At 46.5% G+C, this 23,042-nt stretch overlaps 1 protein-coding gene across 1 annotated transcript in view; it reads right to left on the bottom strand.

The window, feature by feature from the left end:
- Positions 1-623: 623 nt before the first annotated feature.
- OIT3 (oncoprotein induced transcript 3) overlaps positions 624-23,042 on the bottom strand; it is a 27,291-nt gene continuing 4,872 nt past the window's right edge. Inside the window, exons 3-9 of the mRNA XM_014940327.1 lie at positions 22,230-22,337; positions 17,401-17,523; positions 13,853-13,975; positions 8,981-9,141; positions 7,905-8,320; positions 3,052-3,151; positions 624-1,561 (exon numbers count right to left, since the gene is read on the bottom strand). Of these exons, the coding sequence (XP_014795813.1) occupies positions 1,367-1,561; positions 3,052-3,151; positions 7,905-8,320; positions 8,981-9,141; positions 13,853-13,975; positions 17,401-17,523; positions 22,230-22,337 (1,226 nt within the window). The 3' untranslated portion in view covers positions 624-1,366. The remainder of the gene's footprint in view (positions 1,562-3,051; positions 3,152-7,904; positions 8,321-8,980; positions 9,142-13,852; positions 13,976-17,400; positions 17,524-22,229; positions 22,338-23,042) is intronic.

Genomic DNA, 23,042 nt, shown 5'->3' with positions numbered 1-23,042 from the left:
ACTGAAGTAGGAAACAGGTAATGCAGACTATGGGGGGCTTCCAGCACACCTCCCAACACACAGGACACAGCTGCACACTGTGAAACTTCTGGCAGAAAACCTCATCAACACACTGTGGTGCCACAGCTCACGGTGGAGCCGGAGCCTTCCTCTCTCACCCTCCAGCCTCACCTCTCCTTACTTTGTCCTTCACTGCCTGCTGTGCTTCCTTCCTTTCACCCCACACTTCTAATCCTTCACCATACAGCTCTTCAGCTCCTGAATGCAGCCCAGAGGAGACCAAGCTGATAACCTCTTATATTTTCTTTGGAAGAGTTTGACAGCCCAAAGGGATTCCCTGACAAGCACGATGCCACCACCATCACCACTAATTGTGTCTCTAGACAGCTCTCAGCCACCAGGAGACTGCGAATGCACAGAATCATTCAAATGGGGCTGCCATGTCTCCTGTCACCAAGCTCACTGGGGACAACCCTGTCCCAAGAACTACCTGCATTACAAAATGATTGCTATAAATACTTAATGTGTGTTACTCTAATCCCTTGGTGAGAGCCGCGGCCTCTCTTAGAGCAGGGTAATGCATTTCAGCTTTCAGACAAAGACTTGGTAGCAACACGCTTGGGGTGGGTGTTTATAGATGTTTAATGGTCTTTTTCTTACAATCAAGGTGCTATAGAGAGAGGAAAACAACGATACACTAAATGCAAGAGGAAACACTACACTAAATGCAAGAGGAAACGCTGTTAAGCTGCATGCAACTATTAAAAGACACACACAAAATCAAGTTTTATTAAATACCTTTTACTATTTAAAAATAACATTTAAATGTGTCTGTGATAAATCTGAGCTTTAGCTGAGGAAAGGAACTTATGCGTTATGGGATGTATATTTTTATACATGTTTTTATTAACGGTCATTCAAAATCTCAGCACACCCGAAAGCTTCAGCATCACTCACAGAACCACTATTCAGCTACAATACTATTTGTATTGCCTGATGGAAGAGGGGCTTGAATAACATTCGTTTAGTCAAGGACAAACAGTCCTGTAGAGCCTGCAGGTGGATGTAGGGAAAGACAAAGTCAGGTAACATTTTGGGTCTGCAAAGCAATAGGGTCCCTTCAACCGAAGGCTTGTTGGGAAGAAACACAGGTGAAAACCAAACTGTTCTGCAGTCCGGGATGCCCTCAGAGGCTGCCTCGTGTGCCCAACATACTTCACAAATAGTCATCACACATTTAGGGAAACAAGTCCTGAGGTTCAGGTGAGGCTTTACAAAACACCTCTTGTTTCTCAAAGAGCCATGAAAGAAGGCACTGATAAGGAAGGTTGGTCTCAGGCAGAGATGGTGTTCCAGTAGGTGGGTCTTAGTCGTCAAAGTCGATTCTGATGGGGCCGCCTGTCAGGATGTGGTTTGCCACGTGACCAGACTCTTCCTCCTCCTCTTCCTCTTCCTTCTCCATCGCTGCCAACCTGCGCACCCGTCTCCGGCAGCCCTGGGCACAGCGAGAGCTCTCGTCCAGTGCCCCGCACACCAGGATGCGGCAATGCAAGAACACCTCCTGGAGGGTGGTGAGACAGCAGGCCACGTCAACACACAGCTCTGGGCATCAGCCTGGCAGTGCTGCCAGCTCTCAGAGAGCGTGAGCGACACAATTCCTACACTACAGCCATTCCTCTCCCTGCATCAACAAGGTCCTGATCCACCATCACCATCCACAGCCAAACTGGCTGCTCCATCTGTTTTCTTATCTGTCCAGGAGAAGGCAAGTTTTCCAGAGTGCCCAGTTGAGATCTCAGAGCATGCATCTGACTGTCAGCCAACGGCTAGACAGGGAATATGAAGGTGTTATGATATGAAGGTGTTATCATATATGAATATGATTCTCCAGAGGAAGGGATGAAAATGCCAGGAATAAGCTTAGAAGAGCTCACATGGTCTGGTAGGAGCTGCATGGTAGGAAGCAGGTCAAGAACGCATGAAGCCTTCACAAGGAGATGGACCGATAGAAACGTGCAAGAGGATGTGACATGAGCTGAGAACACAAAGCTAGGAGACTGAGGGGTAAAGGAGGAATATGCAAGTAGTTGAGGGGAGGAAGAGAATACAAAGGGCAGAGAGAGAGCTGCCTTTTCCTTCTGCTCCGTAAAGGCAGACAGTGACAGGTTTGCTGCTCCCTGCCCTCTAAGCGACAAGGAGAGTAAGCAAGATCCTTGCAAGCAGCAAATTAGGGAAGTAAATATTTGTGAATGTTTGGTCAGCAGAGAGGTTTGAAGCAAAATCCATTGCACAGAGGATGCAGGTTAGAGGCAGCAGTGGTAATCAGACAGCCAAGCAAAATTTCTGAATTTTGAAAGATCTCATCTGTTTTAACCCTACTGAGGCTTTCCGGGAGCTGGACAGGCAGCTTCATGCTTTTTGGAGCAAACAGCATTGGCTGACCATAACAACAGCGACTGAAAGTCCTGATTTCTTGTAGGAAAGCTATTTATATTAGGTAAATAGCATTATCCTTCAACTGTCTTCCCACTACAAAGCTTCTGCCCCAGAGTGCCACCAGCCTGGATGGCCGGGTTTCACATTGAATTAAAACAGTGTGATGGCCTTGTATCTGCATTCACAAGAACTAGAGAAGATATAAAGTTGAAGAGATTCAAAACTATAGACTGCCTTGTTTTAAAATAGGACACTGTGTAATGTGCCTAACTCCCCAGGTTTCTGTTTGGTTACTGGTATCACTTTTCTCACCCAGCATGCAAGGGTCCACTGAGACTACCCTGGAAACAACAATGATTTTAACCTGCTATAGTGTTGACGTTTCACAACTTGTCCTTCATATTTTACTTAATTGTAGGTGTTTTCATCACTGTCTCCTAAAGTACCTTTGTCAGGCTCCTGAAAGACACAACTGCTGGAACAGGCACAGCAGCATCTGCCTTGGGCCAAACCATTCCCTCCCGTTTGCACTCTTAATTCAGCCAGCTCTGTGCTGAGACTCTTCAGTCAGATCACGGCTGATGCAATATCTAAGAGGTGGGGTTTTGAGCTTACCTTGTTGTCTTTGCCCACAAACTTGAACACAGGAACCTGGAAATGCTTGGCAAGATGGTCCTTTGACGTGTACTGTTTCACTGAATCATCAGAAACGCAGCTAAGGAAAGCAGAGGGATGGGCGTTAATGGTTTTCCCAGAAATGGAAAAAAGAAAGAGAAAAAAACACCCCACCCTATTTAACCAAAGAAAGGAAAGGAGGGCTTGGCTGCCTCAAGCTAAGCTACCATCCCTGTTACTTCCTGTTTGGCCACAGGAGAAAATTCGGTAACGATGGGGAAAAACACCAGGGGTGATAATAGAATCTGCAGACAAGGAACAGCTCAGCAGCAGAGAGCTGGCAGGACGTGGTCCCGTCCCCTCGGCAGAGGGACTGCCAGAGCTGCAGGCAAGTCTATCCTCATTTCACCTTCCTGTGCAACAGTCTGCAGCCATCAACAGAACTGTTACACAGTGTGGAATGTATGAGATACTTTCTGTATACAGATATATATGCACATAAATCACACTTAAAATGAATAAGCTGTAACCCATATTACTAAAATATCGGCGATGATATTTTTAAAAAATTCAAGATCTACTTTGCTTTACATCATTTACATTTTTCTTCCTGCTGGCCTTGATCAGACAGCTAAAATTCACAATTTCAATTTCCCCATCACTAGCACTACGCAGTCATGCAAGAGCTCGCAGAACTGCAAGAAAATAAATTACTTTTAAAATGTTACATTTCGGGTACAGTGTATTTATAAACTACTGCAGCCTATTTACAGTTTGACAGAGAAACATCAAGACAAAAAGTTATGGTGACTTGATATTTATGGTTGCCTATTGCAAAGCCTCAGGCATTTTGAGAGGCCCAGATGCTGCTTTTATATTGCGTTACAATCGAGCATATCCTTTCTAGCAAGTTAATTCCAGAAATATAGACTTTGCAAGATACCAGAAAAAAAAAAGTGGTGGTGGAAGAGACAAGAGGTAACGCTGTGACAGCTGAAAGACCTACTCTTGCAGCAACCTTTAGTTTTCCATCTTTACACCAGAAATAGGTAAGGCACTGTCAGAAATGCTGACACTTGACACGTTCAATTATCAAACAGCAGCAAACCCCACATCTATACGCAGCTCTGCTTCCACTGCAATGTGTTTGGAAATCTCTGTGCTGTTGGGCTGACTCGGCTCCGTGGGCGGCAGGTACCGCAATCCCTCCCAGAATCGCCCTTCTGCTACGGACAGGAGAGCAGTGTACGTTCAAGGGATCACTAAGCATTGATCCCAGCATTATTTTTCATCACTGTGTGTTTCTGCAGCTCTTTTCAGCCAGTGGAGGTCACGGTCTGAAGGGATATCCCTGTCTGCAGCGCTTGTCTAGTTAACTTGCCTGGGAGGCAAATGTAAAAAGCCATCCAAGAGGAGCTAATAAATTCACATGGTGCATCTTCAAAAAGTTGACATAGATTCCTCCCCCTTGAGGCCAAACACTAGATGTTACTAAGTCATTTAGGTTAAAATTGCTTTTAAAAGTAGCATTCCTGAAGGCATTTGACTGTAAAGACTGACAGTTAAAGACACTTCATAAGTGACTGGCCGAGCTTTGGGGCTAAAAAGTCAACTGACAGACATGTCCTCATTTGTGAGCATATAAATTGTGATGATTCTTGAACACCAGCTCAAATTGACTCCTAAATCCCAGCTTCTCCACACTGGTGGCAGGTAACCTAGTGGTTTGGGGCTAGGGAATGGGAATATGGAAGAACAAGAAGGAGGAACCAGGGATAAAATGAACCCTTACCATGCCCCTAAGTATGTCTCATGGAGGGTTCTGACAGATGCATTGCAGCATGACAAAAAGAGCTCAGAAGCCTTCTAAGGGGATGGGTCAAACCCTTCTACATTGTGTGTGGGGCCATACCATGTCCCACCCTCTAAGGAAACCCTTAGATCCTGCTTCCCCCCCTTGGCGAGGTGAAAAGGGGCAGGGAGCAGAGGTATGGAAGGAAAATGGGTGACCCAGGTAAGGACACAGGCAGGTTAGGGGAGCTGTGCCATGGGGCTGTGCTCTGACCCTCTTATTGGGGGGTTGCAAGCTGGAAAGGAGGGTTTGGAGAATAAAATAGCCACCTCAGCCTACAAACGAGGGGCAGCCTGAGGTGTAACAGCATGTTCCTTGCAATGGAACTACCTTAACTGCATCACACTCTGATAAATCACAGCTCTTGACCACATCAGATTACAACAGATTGCCCTGGGTGACATGACCTTGCTCTGGATGCCTCGAGAGAGCTGCAATGTTTATCGCCCGCGCCATCGGTCAATGCCTTTCATTATTTTTGTTTTGAGAAAGAGGAAGAAAGAACAAGATCAGAAGCAGGAGAGCTGCTTTGTAGCTGGCAGGCTGGGCTAGCAGCAGTACTGGGTATTACAGAGGCAGCAGGGAAGGATCTGGGAAAACCCTGATTTCCAGCATGGTCACAGCCCAGGGAGAGGGTTAGGGAGTCCCACAGAAGAAGATTTCTACCTTTTACCAGCTGGAGGTGGCAGGGAATTAACAGAGAAGAAAGTAGGAGAGGGAATTTCCCATTCCTCAGTTTAAGGTGTATCCCCTCAAATTTAAACAGTGTTTCCCTCTGGAAGCTGCAGTGAACTCCTGCAGGTCTGATCCCACATAATCAAACTGATTTAAAAATCCCATTTTTATTGCCTTGGGCTTTTGGGGCTGGGTTGGTGGAAGGAAACTGGGTTATTACAGAACCGTTTGGAGCAGGGACAAATCAGCAGTGCATTCAGCTAATTTTACTTTTTAATTGCCCGTGAGCACACCAAGAGACAAAGAACTCCAGTTAGCTAAATAGCAGATCATTAGCCTTTGGTCTAAGCGAGCAGTTCAATTTAAATACAGAGAGGGTTAGGGAGTCCCACAGAAGAAGATTTCTACCTTTTACCAGCTGGAGGTGGCAGGGAATTAACAGAGAAGAAAGTAGGAGAGGGAATTTCCCATTCCTCAGTTTAAGGTGTATCCCCTCAAATTTAAACAGTGTTTCCCTCTGGAAGCTGCAGTGAACTCCTGCAGGTCTGATCCCACATAATCAAACTGATTTAAAAATCCCATTTTTATTGCCTTGGGCTTTTGGGGCTGGGTTGGTGGAAGGAAACTGGGTTATTACAGAACCGTTTGGAGCAGGGACAAATCAGCAGTGCATTCAGCTAATTTTACTTTTTAATTGCCCGTGAGCACACCAAGAGACAAAGAACTCCAGTTAGCTAAATAGCAGATCATTAGCCTTTGGTCTAAGCGAGCAGTTCAATTTAAATACAGCACAGTGCACGGGGGGGGGGCTGGCACGTCGGGGGACACTGGGGCTTGCAGGGAGGGCTGGGTGAGCTCCAGCCAGCCGGCTCCAGCCCACTTCTCCCTTCAGTGAAGTTTTAATGCCCTCTGCAGGATAACAGTACCAAAGGGGCTGCCATAAATCCTCCAGCTAGTGCTGCGGGGAATTCGAGAGAGGACATTTTCTACCTTCTCCCTCCTCTATTTGGCTCAGGTTTTGGCCACTGTTTTAAATCCCATCATTTTCACTCACGGTGAGAAATGAATGAACGTTTGGAGCCTTGACTCTGTGAAGGGTCCACAGGAACAGCTAAGTCAAGGAGTCAATAAATCAATCTTTCCATTACAAATCTGCTCATAAACCCCAGAAATGTCAGGCACTGAAGGACTGCAGCCCAGGGTGGAGGGAGAGCAAGCTAATGCTGAAACCTTTGTCAGAAGGAAATGTAAACTGTATTTTTGTGTACTGAATTCTGCAGGACCCTTTTGCTACAAGACAGTCACACAGGACTAGTCATCACCAGCTGTAATGGTGGACGATTTAGCCTGAAAGCTGAGGAAATAATTGTTGTCTTCATTAAATGGTTCAGCAGACAGAATACAGGACTTAAAATGAGCACAGTCCCTTGATTGTTGGACTATGACACTTGAATATGTTTTAGATATTATCTTGGCTGGATTTTCCTCCCTAGAGCATAGCAGACTGCTTCCCCACTGTGACATTTCCACAGCACTGTCTGGCTAAGTTGCCAGGCACTGCTGGATGCAAGCACTCCACAGCAACACTGCACCGTGGCACGGTCATGGTAGCACCCAAAGGAGTATTTGAAAACAGGGCTCATCATAGGAGGCACGGCAGAGACCAGAGAAACGATCCCCAAACCTCTGACATGAAACGTCAACTCACAGATCCACCCTGAGTTTTTTAGTGGTGTAACCTGGAAAGATCACTAAACTCTAACACCTTGGAAAACTGAGGGAATCTAAGCTTACTGCACTGAGAGGTATGAGAGAGGGAGCAAAGCAAGGGGACCTCCTGCAGCTCCCACCAGGCTCCCACCAGCCGTGGTGTCTTCTGGCTCATGCTCTAATAAAGCCTTTATGGGAAAAGTAAGAAACTTGCTCCAGTTGCTGCAGTGGCTGCACAGCAGTGGCCCACAGCCAGCAGAGGGTTGTGCCGATTGGTTTGGCACTCTGCAGGCTGGCAGAGAGAGGATATCAGGAAGGATATCTTTTCTACTGAAGCCAACTCAATTATCCACAAGGCTAGTTACAGAGAAGCATGTCCTGTAAAGGCTGCGCTTGGAGTAACCTCTTGCACTGCCTCCCACTGTTTCTCTCAATCACTTTTGATGGGAGAGGTGGTTTCAGCTTGATGGCCTGGCTGCTGGTGATGGGGAGGAACACAGCAGGTAGGCTGCTGTGGAGAACTGACAGTGTTTCCCTCCATCTCACAGGCAATGCAACTTAGCCCCACTGCCAATTCCTGTCTAATAGCCAGCAGTGGAGGGAACAGTGAACTTACCCATCTTGAATCAGGTAGTACTTGAGGATCTCATCGATTTTTGAGGTGGGAGTGGCAAAGCAGCTCTCTACAAGTGTCTCTAGTCCATTGACATGTACCAAGGGTTCAATCCCAAAGTACAGAGAGTCCCGAAGCTTGAGGGTGGGAAGAGCACCCCTGTAGGGTTCATCGAAGTCTTTGTCTTTGAAGATCTCAAGAGTGAAGGGGAAGATGCCCTGGTTGCGGCTTATGATTTCTAAGGGTGAGTTCTTGAGGTTGGGTACGTAACCTTCGGAGATGGTGTACCGGCGGGGGAACTCACAGGTCACTGGGATCAGCAGCTTGCTGGTGCGGACAATGATGTCTCCATTGCTTCCTGGAGTCTGCTTTGGCAAGCCGGTCACCAGATTGGTGGCAATGATTTTATCATTTATTACCTGCAGCAAAGAAAAGAGTTTAAGCAGAAGGGGAGATCATTGAGAAAGATGTCTCTACGCTCAGAACAGCAGTTGAGCTTACCTCGTTCAAGCTCAGACATAAATCAACCACTGAAAGAACAGCTTGTGAATTTACGTTCTGCAACCAGAACGATATTCATCCTTACCTACAACCTAAGGGCCTGTATCAGTTTGCTGTCAATTTCGATGCACCGTATTCCTGCACGAAGCAGAGGAATTTGCTTCCATCTTCTACCCATCTGCTAAGGTGAGTTCTCTGGTTCCTGACTGGTTGCCAGTATAACCTTTGGAACATTACCAGGGGACCAGATTCTGTCTCAACAGGAGGGTGATGAGTGACACCTCTTGTGCTTTTTGCACTGGAAGGATGGTGAAGCTGCTTCTGTGAAGGGTTGGGTGAGCAGAAAGCAGTACCCATGCTGTGCTGAGAGGTGCAAACCACTGGAGAGGAGATGGAACAAGCTCTCCTAATTTGGGATGCCACCCCAGGTCTAGTCTGAGGCCAGCTACATGGCAACACAGGAAACTGCTCTGATGGTACAACTAAATCAACTTTATTCCCCAAGTAAGCCATAGCCAGGAGATGGCTCCCTAAATCCAAGAGATCCCAAGAGACAGGACAGCAATGGGTGTACGTACGTCTACAACAGTGCCACAGGACTTCAAGGAGAAATGGATGTTGACGTGAGTGCCATTGGATACTCCTTTGCAGGAAGTGTTGATGAGGGAAAGGTCCAGGCCTCCAACCAGGTCCTTTGGGATGCTCACCTCAATAGAGCTGGACTTGCAGAGCACTGGAACTGCAAGAAAAGTCCCCCAGAATAACACTTTGCACTACAAAATTATCTGGGAACATCAGTATCAGGGAGGTGGGGAAGAATTTACCAATTACTACTGTGGGAAAGAAAAGAGAATTGTTATGCTACAATTATGATACTGTCTAACCTTAGTAATCTACCTACCTATCTTATATGCCCATCTACACAATACAAACCTCCCAAGCTACCACTGCCACAGATTCTCCTGCTGCAGACACCACAAAAGGCAGGAAAGATGACCGCTGTACTCGCAGCAGGGACTCAGCTATGCAGCATTTCCAGCTATACTTAGTTCTCAGCACAGGTTTAATGGGTCTCTTTTGCACTGCTATGTCCTGGCAAGAGCCTTTCCCAGGTATGGATATCAAATTCACAATACCCCAGGCAAAGCCATTTTTTTGAGACCCTTTCTCAGCTTTTCCATCAAACGCAGAACATGGCAAAACAAGGCAGAGTAATTTCATATAGATGCTTAGCTAAAATGGAAGCACCTCAAAATGCCATAATATTTTTATAAGCAATAAACCCAGCTCTGACAAACAAACCCAATTAGCTCGCTTATTCCACCTCCTTCCAACCTTCAAATTTTAATACAGATCTCCACGTGAACTTTTTTAAATTAGAATTCCATTACGTAAGAAGTAGAGAAAACATAGAGATTGAACAAAAAAAAAAGGAAAGAAGAGGGAATAATCTTCAATAAAAAAGTAATTGGCATATGTATTCCTTGGTTGTATGCATTATCTATTCAGTTAGATACAGGACAAGCATATTGGTGCGTATATTCTGGCCTCTTCTCAGCCAGAAAAACAAACCTCCTCCAGAATTTCCATTTATCGTATTTTAAAATCAAATGACAAAACTTTCTGCAAATATACTAGTGCCCCAAGCTTTTTCCTAAAATTAATTACAGTCCCAATCCTTGACATTCATATGATCTGCCTTTCCTTAATTTCAGTTCTTAATTATATAATCCCGGATCTCGGACAGAAGGCACACTGCTAAAACATGCCTTTTACCCCCCCCCCAAAATTCTCCTGTCCCAGCTGAAGTGTTTGTGACAGCTACTGTGTACCTGCAGGGAGTATTTTTTATTAAAAGCTGATGGTTTCAAGGTGATATGCTAAAATGTATGCAGTATGCCCAAAGCAATATGCTCTCATAATGACATTGCTGGGTTAGAACAGAAAATTAAAGAGCTAAGAATTACCTTAACTTTTCCTCCATCCACTGTAGAAAGCAAGTGGGAATAACCGAGCACGTCAAATGGCAAAGCTCACAAGGGGACTTTGAGAACACAGTGCAACGCAGCCACGAATATCCTCTGGAGAACTGATTGGCTTAATGTGGATTTTAAGCTTTACTGTTTTAGTGACTCCTTGATGAATAAGGAAATGTAATGCTTTTATATAGGTATAATTCAGGGCAAGAGAGTTTGGATCCCAACCGCAATTCTCCAAAGTTCAGGACCAATTTGGTTCAGGCTACTTCTGTTTCTAAATGTCTTTGATTAGCATAAAGAGGAGACACCTATTTAACCTCTGCTCTGGCACTGCCATGAGTTGATTCAAGCCAACTCATCACTATTTGGGAAAACACTCTGAGAAACTATTTCCACTAACCATCTCAGAGGAACTGGCCGTGTCATTCAAACCACCCTAGACATTTGTACACACAAGAGTAATTAATACTGAGAAGGGTGTTTCAGTTCCACCAATTTAACAGTGGTGCTGCAAGCAGAGAGACTGTGTGCATCACTGTGCTTCAGCTCTGAGCAGCCCTGGTTCCCCCAAATCTGCCAGCAACAGCGCCGCAGGGGGAGCTGAAAAGGAGCTGGCAAGGTAGCTGTGACTCTATTCCAGGGCAAGTGATGAGGTCCTGACTGCCAGGACTGAGATGCCCAGAAGAAATGAGTGATCCTGGGTGCCAAGGAATCCACTTATATTCACAACTTCTTGCATCTGTTCAGAGAGCTGTCAGCACCCACCTCTTGCATCCCTGCCCTGGGCTCACCCCAGCCTATGAAGCTCCCGAGAGCTTCACCCAGTCTGTGCCAGTCAAACGTTTCAATTCTTCACCCTCATACTCTGCAGAGCATCTGTAAGTACTGGGAAAGCCTCCTCATTACTGCTTGAAACTCTGCTTTGTGCCCATGCCTACAAATGCCCTAACCCTGGTAGGAAGCTTCTGTGGTGAGTCCAACACTCATTATGCTGTCTGCTATTGTTGGCGCCGTGTTCCTTGTCCAGCCTGTGGCTCCTTCCTTGGCTTTTCAAAGTACAGCAGCTTGGAGCAGAGGTTATCTTTTTGCACAGAGTGCTCAGAAGAACAGGCTTTCTGTTGCTGGGGAGCCCTGAACCACTGCTACAAACACAACTGAACCCATCGTACCCTGCTTAGGGGCACACGAGGCTCGGGCACAGGAGAGGGGAGAAAAGCATTTCACCACCAGGCTTCAGAAACAGATGGGGTACTCAGATGGTCTGCAAAATTCCAAGTGTTTTGTTGGCTGGTATCTTTGTGGGAAAATTATAGCCAAGACTGTGATTTCTGTGGAAGATTATTAATGTTTGTTCTGAAGGTAGAGACAGTGCAGAGGAGGGTTGATAGGCTGCAGATCCAATTGCTTCAGGCAACTGTGCCTGCCCTGCGCTGTTAATCGTACCACTATAAACCTGATTAGATGCCATAAAAATAATGTGTGGTAGAGTTCCAGATATCTTCTGTCATATCTGCTCGAAATTGCAGACCACTGCGTGGGGACATAAACTCATGAAATGCAAAGGAACAAGCAATTTTGCTTTATGAGATGCTGTATCTTGAGCCCCAGCTCGGCACCCGACAGCGCTGCTGCTCTCATTAGCAGCCTCAGAAGAAGGAGAAACACTGGCTGGGAAATGCATGGTCTCCTAACCCTGCTGGGGTTGCCTCAGAGAGTCAGGGTTGAAGAACATTGCTCTTTTCTGGCCTGTATCCATCAATCAGACCTTCATCAGTAAGTATAATCACAGGTGTTGGAAATACCCGTCTCCTCCTCCCCACCTGGTTCTGCTGCAGCAGTAAGCACTACTGAAGTAGTGCACGCTCCCAAGTGTGCAATGTTCACCCCTGAAAACGGTGCTCTGCATTTCTAAAAAGGTGAAAAAGCAGAAATTTCACCAAGTAGAAGCATTCCAACTTCCTCTCTGAGGCATACCTGCCTCGTTGGCCACCACGAAGTCTTGATCTGGTCCTCTAACTGGTGTCTGGGCACTTTGTAACATATGAGACTACAGAAGATTCTGAGCACACCAGGTAACACCACCTCACTGGTATTATCTAAAGCCTAAGTGAATTAGCCCATGACAGGCTCCCTTTCATTGCATTTTAGATGCTGCCCTGGCTATGGCCTGAGTCCAGCCCATTAGCCAATCCCCATAGAAATGTCTGAAAGCAACCACACAGGTTCTTCACGGGGGCACCAAGGCAGAACACAAGCAGTCTCTGCTTGTGCCTTGCTTGACCTGCAAGACCTCTCTGCTATGAGGTCTGTCTCTACCAAGGCAGTAGTGTACATCATCCAGCTTTATGCTGAGCCAGACAGGTCTGAGAAGTAGCCAGGGAAGTCAGATGAGGTGAACTAGAGAGCGTTATCTCTGTCTGCCTTTCACGTGCCCACATAGCTCCCCTCAACATGCAGTTTTGACTCGATGTCCCTTCAGCAGCAGATCATAGTAGACATCTTCTCTATAAAACACACAGACTGCTCGATGCTTTCAGCACCTCAGGGGCTCAGCTAGCTGTGGAATTATGAGCCCCAGAAGAATTCTCAGTGCAAGTCCTGGATTGCATGAGGAGCTACAGACCCTCTGCTTCACTCTCAGTGACTTCAGGAACTTCTCCCTGATCCTCTTCTCCCTGTACTCTCTGCTGCAGAACTAAATTGACCCCTGGGACCCAGGATGTAATTGCAAAGGAAATCTTACTCAGCTCTTGCAACCCAAAACAGGGAACATGTTTATTCCATGTGCATGCTATGGGTGCAAGTGAGTCAGGAAGAAGGACTCCCTGTGTACAGGAACGGAGTAAAGTTCAGATGGAAGGTCTTCCAAGGATCACGTTGTCCTTGCCTCTATGCAGCAGAAGCAACAGTGAGTTTTCAGATGCTATCTTGGGCACTTTTCCAAGGGACAGCAGAAACATCTAGTATCAGAACTAGTGACCCGCTTCAAGACATGGGAATGCTTACTGGAATGGCTACAGAGATCCTTGGGCAAAAAACCACCTCTCTCTTTAACCCCATTCTTGGAAGGGAGTGAACTGCTTCAGTTGAGATTTTAAAAGCCCAGCTTGAAGCATGGAAAATGTCAGTTCTAATAGCATAAAATTGTCAAAGGCATATATAGATGAAACAGAACAATGTAATGGGAGATGTTAAGCAATCTTAATTGTAAGTGAACAGCGCCAAAACCGCCCATGATGCAAGAGGCACCCAGCTGGGTCCTGTGTCTCTGTTCTCCTGCCTGGTAAAAAGAGCAATGTCTCCAGGCTCTCAGTTTTGGATGATCTGTCATTAATGACAAAGCTCCATTAGCAAAGCTAATGACAAAGCTCTGGAAAGGACAGACTAAGACAACATGACAAAAACAAGAAGGAAAGTTCCTTCAGATATACTTTTGGCATAGAGGCTGCTGGAGAGATTTTGTTGACCTACCTTGGCAAGTGTGGTTGTCTTCTGACAGAACAAGTCCCCTTGGACATTCACATTGGTATGTGTCTTCCACTTCAATACAGGTATGGCTGCAGCCTCCATTGTTATTGTGACAGCCTTCTATTTCTGCAAAAGAAAGGAAAAATCAGCACACCCTGCTCCACAGGCAGCTGCGTGGCAGCGAGGCAGGCCCCAACATATACTCCTGGCTGACTAACCACAGTATGACCGACACAGAGCTTGAAGGCAACAGCATGGTGAGAGATTGCTTCCAAAAAAATGCAGTGGAAACCTATTTTCAATTGTACAATTTCCTGTGTTTGTCATTTCACCATGAAATTAACCAGGAATTCTGTGGAAAAGCTCACCAAGTGAAATCACATGTTATAACTGGCATACATAAGAAAGCTGAACAGGCAATCTTCAGCTTGGCCCTTTCTAACTTCTGAGACATTCTTCTTAAACTAATTTTTTATGTTGTTTCTTACGTCAAAAAGGGTGGGGGAAAAATCCTCTGAAAACTTCTACGGTGTGGAACCATACTCACTCCCTTAGTCATCAGCAGAATTAAAGCCCTGAGATTTGCAGGGGAGGTGTCCTGGGCAGGACAGACTTGCAGGTAGTCAGCTCCTATTCCCATCAGGGAACACCAGGGAGCAGATGACACACTCTTTGGCTGTGTGTTTCCCAGCTGTGATGGAGGTAGGTGTAGTGCATTCCTGCATCCCCTTTGTAGGCTGAGGATGAAACTCTGCTTGTGGGAGTTTGCTAGTTTACTTAGAGCACACTATCCTGAGATGACATATTCCTAGTGACTGCAGCTGCAAAAAAGAGCCTGAAAGGTCATCTAAATCTAAGGCAAATAATGCTATTTCCAGCTGTTGTTAGCTTTCTATTATAAAGAAAATAACAGAGTATCATATTTTTAAAAAAAATAACCTTCACTGCGTAACTATTTTAACGCTTTGGGATTAATACTGCTAGATGTTCTCAATAAAACAACAGCACATATAATATAAAGAAATCCCTTCCCTAAGCCTGCCATCAGAAATGACTGTGTGGTTTTCACTGAAATGTAAAGAAAAGAATGGAAATCCCATACTCAATCCTACACGTTGCTTGGAAACAACAGCCTGAACACTCCATGCGAGTCAAAGTAATGGGCAAAGCATTATAAGGGTAATTTTGAGATACTCCTAACCCTATTCAGCCTCAGCAGCTCATGTAATCAAGCTAAATCTCCCGCATTTACTGAAAGCAACAGCTGTGAGGTGGCCCACAAGTAAATCACATATTCTAGTGGCTCACAAATCTAAGGACACACCTTTAGAAATAAAACTTACTAACAAGACTGTAAAAATCCCCAGCAGCCATGTTAAACTCATGAAAATCATAGAATTGTCTTTAAGACCATCTAGTCCAACCATCAACCTCACTCTGATCAAAACCATCACTAAACCATGTCTCTAAGCTCTTTATCAACCCGGCTTTTCAATACCTCCAGGGATGGTGCCTCAACCACTGCCCTGGGCAGCCCATTCCAAGGCTTCAGAAACCTTTCAGTGTCAAAATTTTTCCAAACATCCAGTCGCCATCCTTTTTACAGAAGGGGAAGTTAAATGATATATCAAAGGCCCTAAAACACAACTTTGGGAACTGCAGAAAGTTTCCAAGAGCGGATTATTCCAGCCCTGTCAGAAAAGCTCAGGAATAAAAAATACCACATAACACAGCTGGTTTGCGTGATACCCCACCACCAGCTCAGTGATGGATATGGAAGGGACAAAGCCCCCAGATCATTTTTGGCCCTAGATAGCTTAACCAGTATTTAAGGAGCACCCTGCACAGCAGCTTTCCCCAGGTAAGTTATGGGTGTCCTCGTTTGAGGTGGAGCAGAGCCAACTTTCTGTTCTATGAGAGAGGCTCTCCATCCTATCTCTCACACTCAGTATAAAAGCTGAGGGATCAAATGTGCCAGGATGGCTCTTCTTCAGTGGGCTCTCCTTGGATGGTTGCTTCTTCAATGGCTCTCTTTCTTTGATGACTGATGTCCAAAGAAGACCCTGTGAGTTCATCTACCTTTGATCCACATCACTGTGTTTCAGAATCCAGTTCCCATTCCTCATTGAGACCAGGTGGTCACATCCCCCTGTGAGTTTGATATGGTTTTATACATATATGCGTATATATATTTATGTTGTGAGTTTGATATGGTTTTATACATATATGTGTATATATATATGCTGTATCTTTTTAATTCTTTCCTTTTTATTTTATTACTAATATTTTGTTAAAGTAGTTGAGTTTTTTCCTAAACTCATAAATCTCTTTCTCTCTCTTCTTCCTTTCCTTGGAGTGAGAGGTGAGGGAGCCCATCCATTGTACTGTCATTGGCCAACCTGGCCCCAACCACAACACTGAGTGATGTGTTATTAACAGAGCTCAGGGAGGAGACTTTCACAGAAGTGAGATGAATCGTGTTTTGGTCTCAGAGGGGGAAAACAGGGACAAAACCTGCCGTTTGCAGCCATCTGTCAAGTGAACCATAAAGAAGAGAGGAGTCCAGCCCCAAACTACAATGCCAATCCCTGTCTCTCCCTGCACCAGGGATGTCTACCACCCAGCAGCTAATGTAAGGTGGCATGTGGGCTGCAGATGTATTCAGTTCTGGCAACTGGGTAGCTCAAAAGTGAGGCACATCTGTAGCTCTTACTCCTGTCTGAGGCCACAGGGTATCTATGAACATACAACACAGCAGCTTTCCCTGAGAGGGGGCACCATGCTTCTCACAGCTGACCACAGAAAACAGCAGGCACAAGTCAATTTTTGCTGGATTTTCATATTTCTGCTCAAAGACGTTTGTAAATTGTTTGTGATGACAGGTCAAACCTACAATTTGGTCTTTAAGCCCCTGCTGAGCTACCAGTCTAAACCCACCAAGGGTTTTCAACCTGGCTGTGCCACCACTAGGAAGTAACTGTAGCAGTTGCACAGAGCAGAGCCCACAATTAAGCACTTATAAAAAAATCAGACGCTCAAAATACTGCCTGAATCTCAAATCTAGCTTTTGTTTACAGACTGGCATCCTGTCCCCTCAATCTCTCTCCTGGGAAACTAAGCAATCCTCATGTTCTAGTCTAATGTCATTACATTACCCCATACTTAATACTAGCTGTCAAAAAACAGTAGTGCTAAATCTGTCCCCACACAACTATCAGATAAATCTCCAGAGCCAAATCTCAGCATCTCCAACAATATCTAGTCCTGGCTGGACAAACAATCTTCCAGATCCACTGCTCCCTCTCCCCCCATGGAGATAAATACAAACAAATTCTAACAGAAATGAACAAGGCAGGGAGAACTGAACAAGGAGACTCCTCTCTGCTTGATTAGAAGGATATTTCAGTAACAACCCCACTGGCAAGCACAGAAGTGATATCAGTGACATTTAATCCCTGCCAGGCGCCAAGAGAGAAATAGTGCTGCAAGGGAAGGGGAATGATTTATATCATATATGATTTTCCAGCAGACTGTGATAGCCCAAACCTCACCTTCACAGGTTTTCCCGTCACTTCCCAGCGTGCGCCCGATCCCGCACTCGCAGCGGTAGGAATTCTTCAGGTTAACACAAAATTCACTGCAGCCTCCGTTGTTCTGCTCACATTCATTTTCATCTGAAAAAAAAACCCCACACTGTCATAACACGCCCCTGGTGAACACACAGCTGGTAAAAACAGGCTGCAACATAGGAGCACTATGGGACTAGATTGGGATCATGGACTGGCTTTCCTGGCCTCGTGACAACATGGATCAGAGTGACAGAGATGAGTAATCCCACGAAATGCTAAACACCTCTATCTACTGACAGCAGCAGAGTGTTTTGCCACGCCATGTCTACCTTGGGAACAAAGCAGACCTGAGGGGAAAGGCAGCAGGCACACAGCAGTGATTTTGGAGTGAAGACAGACACATTCCCACTGATTCCCCATGCTGGGGAGTTCATGTTGTCATTTATCTTCTCATCCTAAATTCTTCTCCACTCACAAAGACGTTAAAATGGAGTTAACATGACTTCACGGCACGGCAAAACTAGGTGAATACTAGAATCAGTCAAAAATAATCCCTACCTACCCACCTGCTACTGCTACACGTGGCTAACTGTCCTACAGCCATTTTAAGTTATTCAATTCTTATTTAAAAAAAACCAACAAAACACCAGCATGAGAATTAAAACCAGCTGTAAACAAACCTGAAATTAAACCAAAACATTTTGAAATGTTTTGTTAATGGGCTTCTTGGCCCAGCTCTGGCTGCTCCCTGCCCTGGAAAGCTCAGGTGTTCTTGCAGAGCACAAACTTCAGCTCACCATGGTGAGACCTAACCTGAGCACTGGTGCCCACACAGGCCACCACAACCATTAGCTGCTTAGCCACTCTGCACCAAAGATGAGACAAATGGCCCAGCTCTGAGCTACTCCCTCTGAGGACTCAGCTCCTCACTGCCACAGGATAGCCCTTCCTGCTCTGCTCCTCTGCAGCCCTCCGTAGAACCACGGCTTCTACCTTTCTGCTCAGAAGAAAGAGAAGTGCCCAAGCTGGCACCCCACGCTTTCTGGAGCAGACTCTTAGATAAAAGTTGCAGAATAACCTTGTAATGGGCCTGGACTGAGTTTTTATAACCTACAGCAATATCCCCATGAATAGTACCTGTGTCATGTTTCTGTGCTGGCTGTGTTCAGCTCCAGATTCCAGCCCTCCAGGGTGCTGAGGGTATTTACTGAGCAGATGCTTTTGAATCTCCTTGTAAAGCTCTGAAAACGCCTCTTAATTTTCCGTTTGAAAGATTAAAGTTCCTCTGTGCCCCATCTGCCTTTTTTTCTTTTTGAAAGGTACTTGAAAGGTACTCTGAGATTCTCATTCTTCAACCTGATTTAATCTCTGTGTGCAAAAAGTGAATCAAATAGAGAGGAAGGGACAGCCATTGCTATTGCTGAGCCACAAAACTAATGATTTCTCATAGGCAGACCAGAATGCTGAGGTTATCAATCAAGGGCCACATAGGGTTTCACCAAAACGGCTTAGAAGGTACCATTTACTAGATGTCAGAAGCCAAAAACAAACAAAACAAAAACATTTTAAGAGACAGGTCAGAGATGAGCTCTCTTAGGCATTAAGTGGTCCCACACATACACAGTACCCACAGCTGGTAGTGTCGTCTCCTTCCACAAGTAAGGTGAATTGAATATTTTTAGCCAAAAAAATGGCTGGTACCCTGCTTTGGGAGGCAGGAAGCCTGTCCAGGAGACACACAGCAACACTTCCCTTTCCACACATAACGGGTTCCACACTTTCCCTTCTAACAGTAAAACTAGAGCTGCTTAAACCAGAGGGGAGAGGGCTACTGGCAAAGGCGTAGAGATGCTGTCAGAAGGTCCTAGAGCTTGGCTTGGTCAAGAGCCGTACCCAGCAATTCTCCTTGCTGGTCCTCCAAGTTCTATAACACACAGCAGATCTGTCCCTGCTCTTCCACACCAGTGACAACCAGCACTTCTGGAACACAGGCTGGTTTTCTTGAGAGCGGGTCAGGAGAGTGCTGAACGGACCATGGCTTAGTCCTACATGGATCCAGGTATTCAAGAGGTCAAAGGCACTGCACTGAGTTGGTGGATCCGTGACAGAAAGTCAAAGATCTAATCTAACCCCTTAAGTAATTTTGCAAATGAAAATACAACTTAGGATCAGCAGTTCTACTCTGGGATTCGAAGCACAGAATGTACTGAAAAGAAGTCAGCCTAGCACAGGGAGCTTCACAGACGGAGCTGTTTGGCATTACTGCAGCATCTTCAGCCCCCCTCTTAGGCTGAGCTGGGAAAGGAAGAATATTGTCGGTCTAAGAAAGGCTACTGCAGTTTTATTTGGTTTCTCTGGCAGGCCAGCATGGTTGCTCTCAGATATGTGACCATGCTATTACTCAGCACAACAGAAAGTCATTACAAAGATGAGGCTGCAGGCAGGTAATCCAGTGTGATTATTACAGCTGAGGTGCTGTGCCATCTGGTTATCACAAAGATAGGCAGCAGCTCACAACTCTGGCCTGGCCTGGCAGCAGGGGGATGAAGGCAGCACGTGCAGACAGCTCAGGACTTCTGCATGCCTCCCTGCTGCAGGAAATCCTTTCCTGCGAGCCTGCTGCACATTTACTGAGTGCTGGTGCTTATCAAGGGCACTTCTGCACTCAGAAGTTTTGCAGAGAAGCAGCTGATAGATGCTTTAATTAGCTGAGAGAGCTAAGTCAGCCACTCAGCTGCAGAGATGTGGAGCAGCTTTAGCAAAACCGTTCCACAGAATCAGTGTGAGCCAGTAAATCTGCAGCAGGGCCAGGCTGCTCCCTCCACAGATTGTAGCGATGGTGGCCCCTACCCTGATGGCCACAGACACGAGCAGTGAGAAGAAAGAAACCACCCATTGCCTGCTTTGTCAGCTATAGTCTGTATGGAAAAAACTCATCTGCCTCACAGTCTGCTGGACCAACTCTGCTCTCAACTTTTCCACCAAATCAAAGCTCAAAGACAAAGATAAGATCCCACTTCCACCACCAAACACTAGCACCCCTTCCTCCCCCCATGCCACCTCTTCCTATCCATCAGTGTGGCTCTGCAGCACCTCAACAGCCCCTTGCATTGCCCCGCAGACCATCCTTCTCCTAAGACCTGGCAGCCCAGCTGCTCTCCTCCCAGCACCACACACAACCACAGCTCTCCTTGCCTCAGGGGTTGATGGGGATTCCCTCACAATCCTCTACTCTCACTTACAGCCCTCCCGGTCACGTAAGATAGGCAGCAGCTCACAACTCTGGCCTGGCCTGGCAGCAGGGGGATGAAGGCAGCACGTGCAGACAGCTCAGGACTTCTGCATGCCTCCCTGCTGCAGGAAATCCTTTCCTGCGAGCCTGCTGCACATTTACTGAGTGCTGGTGCTTATCAAGGGCACTTCTGCACTCAGAAGTTTTGCAGAGAAGCAGCTGATAGATGCTTTAATTAGCTGAGAGAGCTAAGTCAGCCACTCAGCTGCAGAGATGTGGAGCAGCTTTAGCAAAACTGTTCCATCGAATCAGTGTGAGCCAGTGCAAATCTGCAGCAGGGCCAGGCTGCTCCCTCCACAGATTGTAGCGATGGTGGCCCCTACCCTGATGGCCACAGACACGAGCAGTGAGAAGAAAGAAACCACCCATTGCCTGCTTTGTCAGCTATAGTCTGTATGGAAAAAACTCATCTGCCTCACAGTCTGCTGGACCAACTCTACTCTCAACTTTTCCACTGAATCAAAGCTCAAAGACAAAGATGAGATCCCACTTCCACCACCAAACACTAGCACCCCTTCCTCCCTCCATGCCACCTCTTCCTATCCATCAGTGTGGCTCTGCAGCACCTCAACAGCCCCTTGCATTGCCCCGCAGACCCATCCTTCTCCTAAGACCTGGCAGCCCAGCTGCTCTCCTCCCAGCACCACACACAACCACAGCTCTCCTTGCCTCAGGGGTTGATGGGGATTCCCTCACAATCCTCTACTCTCACTTACAGCCCTCCCGGTCACGTTAGTCTCACAGCCCCTTGCATTGCCCCGCAGACCCATCCTTCTCCTAAGACCTGGCAGCCCAGCTGCTCTCCTCCCAGCACCACACACAACCACAGCTCTCCTTGCCTCAGGGGTTGATGGGGATTCCCTCACAATCCTCTACTCTCACTTACAGCCCTCCTGGTCACGTTAGTCTCTGTCACTGCAGTCACCAAGTGCCAGCCCCCTGAATAACACCTTGTCATGCTGCCCAGAACCACCGAGGCGGTGCTGTGACCTGCAGTCTTTTGGGTCTCCTCAAACCCTAGGCCCTGGACAATGCCCCATGAGGGCAGTAAGTATGGTGAAGCTTAGGGTGTAGTCCTATGCCAGGCAGCAAAGCTTTTCTTGGAGGAAGGAGGCATTCAAACAGAGTGGGTGAGAGGAAATCTCTAATGACAGACTGCACAGCTGTTCCTGAATACCAATGAGGCTGAACCATGATCTTGCAAAGAGACTGCTGCTGACAGTGAAGTTGCTGTCTTCAGCAGATGGACCACGCAGAAAGCAAACCTAGCCTTTGTACATGCATAGCTCCAGGGGCACCAGAATGTAGTCACTCATGGGATGTTGCATCTCGCCCTGCAGGGAGAGATCTGGAACCCTTTACGGTATCAAAGACTTATTCTAGGCAGCAAGGGGGGAAAAACTCTCAGAATACTTTTCCTTTTTTATACTGCTTTGTAAGACTATGGACTGAGATGCGAGCAACAAAACAACGGGGAAAGAAAGCATCAGTAACTGACACAAGTTATTTCCAGCCTTACCAAGACACGTCTGTCCATCAGGTCCTAGTGTTGTCCCCGGGGAACACGTGCAGTCACTGTCCAGGCAGGAGCCCTGGCAATCCACCACATCACAGATGTCATAAAAATCTAGGGCATGAGAAGAACGTTGTGAGCACAAACCACTGAGCTTGCACTGAAAACACTGTATTTGTCCCAACAGCTTCACGCCCTGTCTGGTCCACCAGTTACAAACCTAGCCCACATTAAAAAAACTGAACCACTGAAGCTAATGAAAAACAATCTAGTTTAATTACTCTAAGTCAGAGATGCAAATTTTGGCTTTGGTAGCACGCCAAGACAAACCCCAGGGCCCACAGAGAGCATTAAATCACTGTGGCCAGGTCAGCTAGGGAAGCTTTCCCCTAAGCTGAACAAAGGCTAGAATTCACAGAGGTGAAAGAGTCTAATCGATCTCTTATCGACAGGCCACCACGTGCACTGCATCACCTGACAGGTTTGCGGACGATACCAAGCTGTGTGTTGTCGATACACCAGAGGGACGCAATGTCATCCAAAAGGACCTGGACAGGCTGGAGAGGTGGGCCCAGGTGAACCTCATGAGGTTCAACAAGAGCAAATGCAAGGTTCTGCACCTGGGCCAGAACAATCCTCGCCACCAATACAAACTAGGGGGTGAGGGATTGGAAAGCAGCCCTGAGGAAAGGGATTTGGGGGTGCTGGTGGGTGAGAAGCTGGACATGAGCAGGCAGCAGGCACTTGCAGCCCAGAAGGCCAATCCCATCCTGGGCTGCATCAAAAGATGCATTGCCAGCAGGTCCAGAGAGGTGATTC

The sequence above is a fragment of the Calidris pugnax genome, unplaced genomic scaffold, assembly GCF_001431845.1.
Source record: "Calidris pugnax isolate Ruff unplaced genomic scaffold, ASM143184v1 scaffold39, whole genome shotgun sequence".
Lineage (NCBI taxonomy): Eukaryota > Metazoa > Chordata > Aves > Charadriiformes > Scolopacidae > Calidris > Calidris pugnax.
The sequence above is the reverse complement of the archived record's forward strand: the minus strand, read 5'-3'. Positions and strand labels throughout refer to the sequence as shown.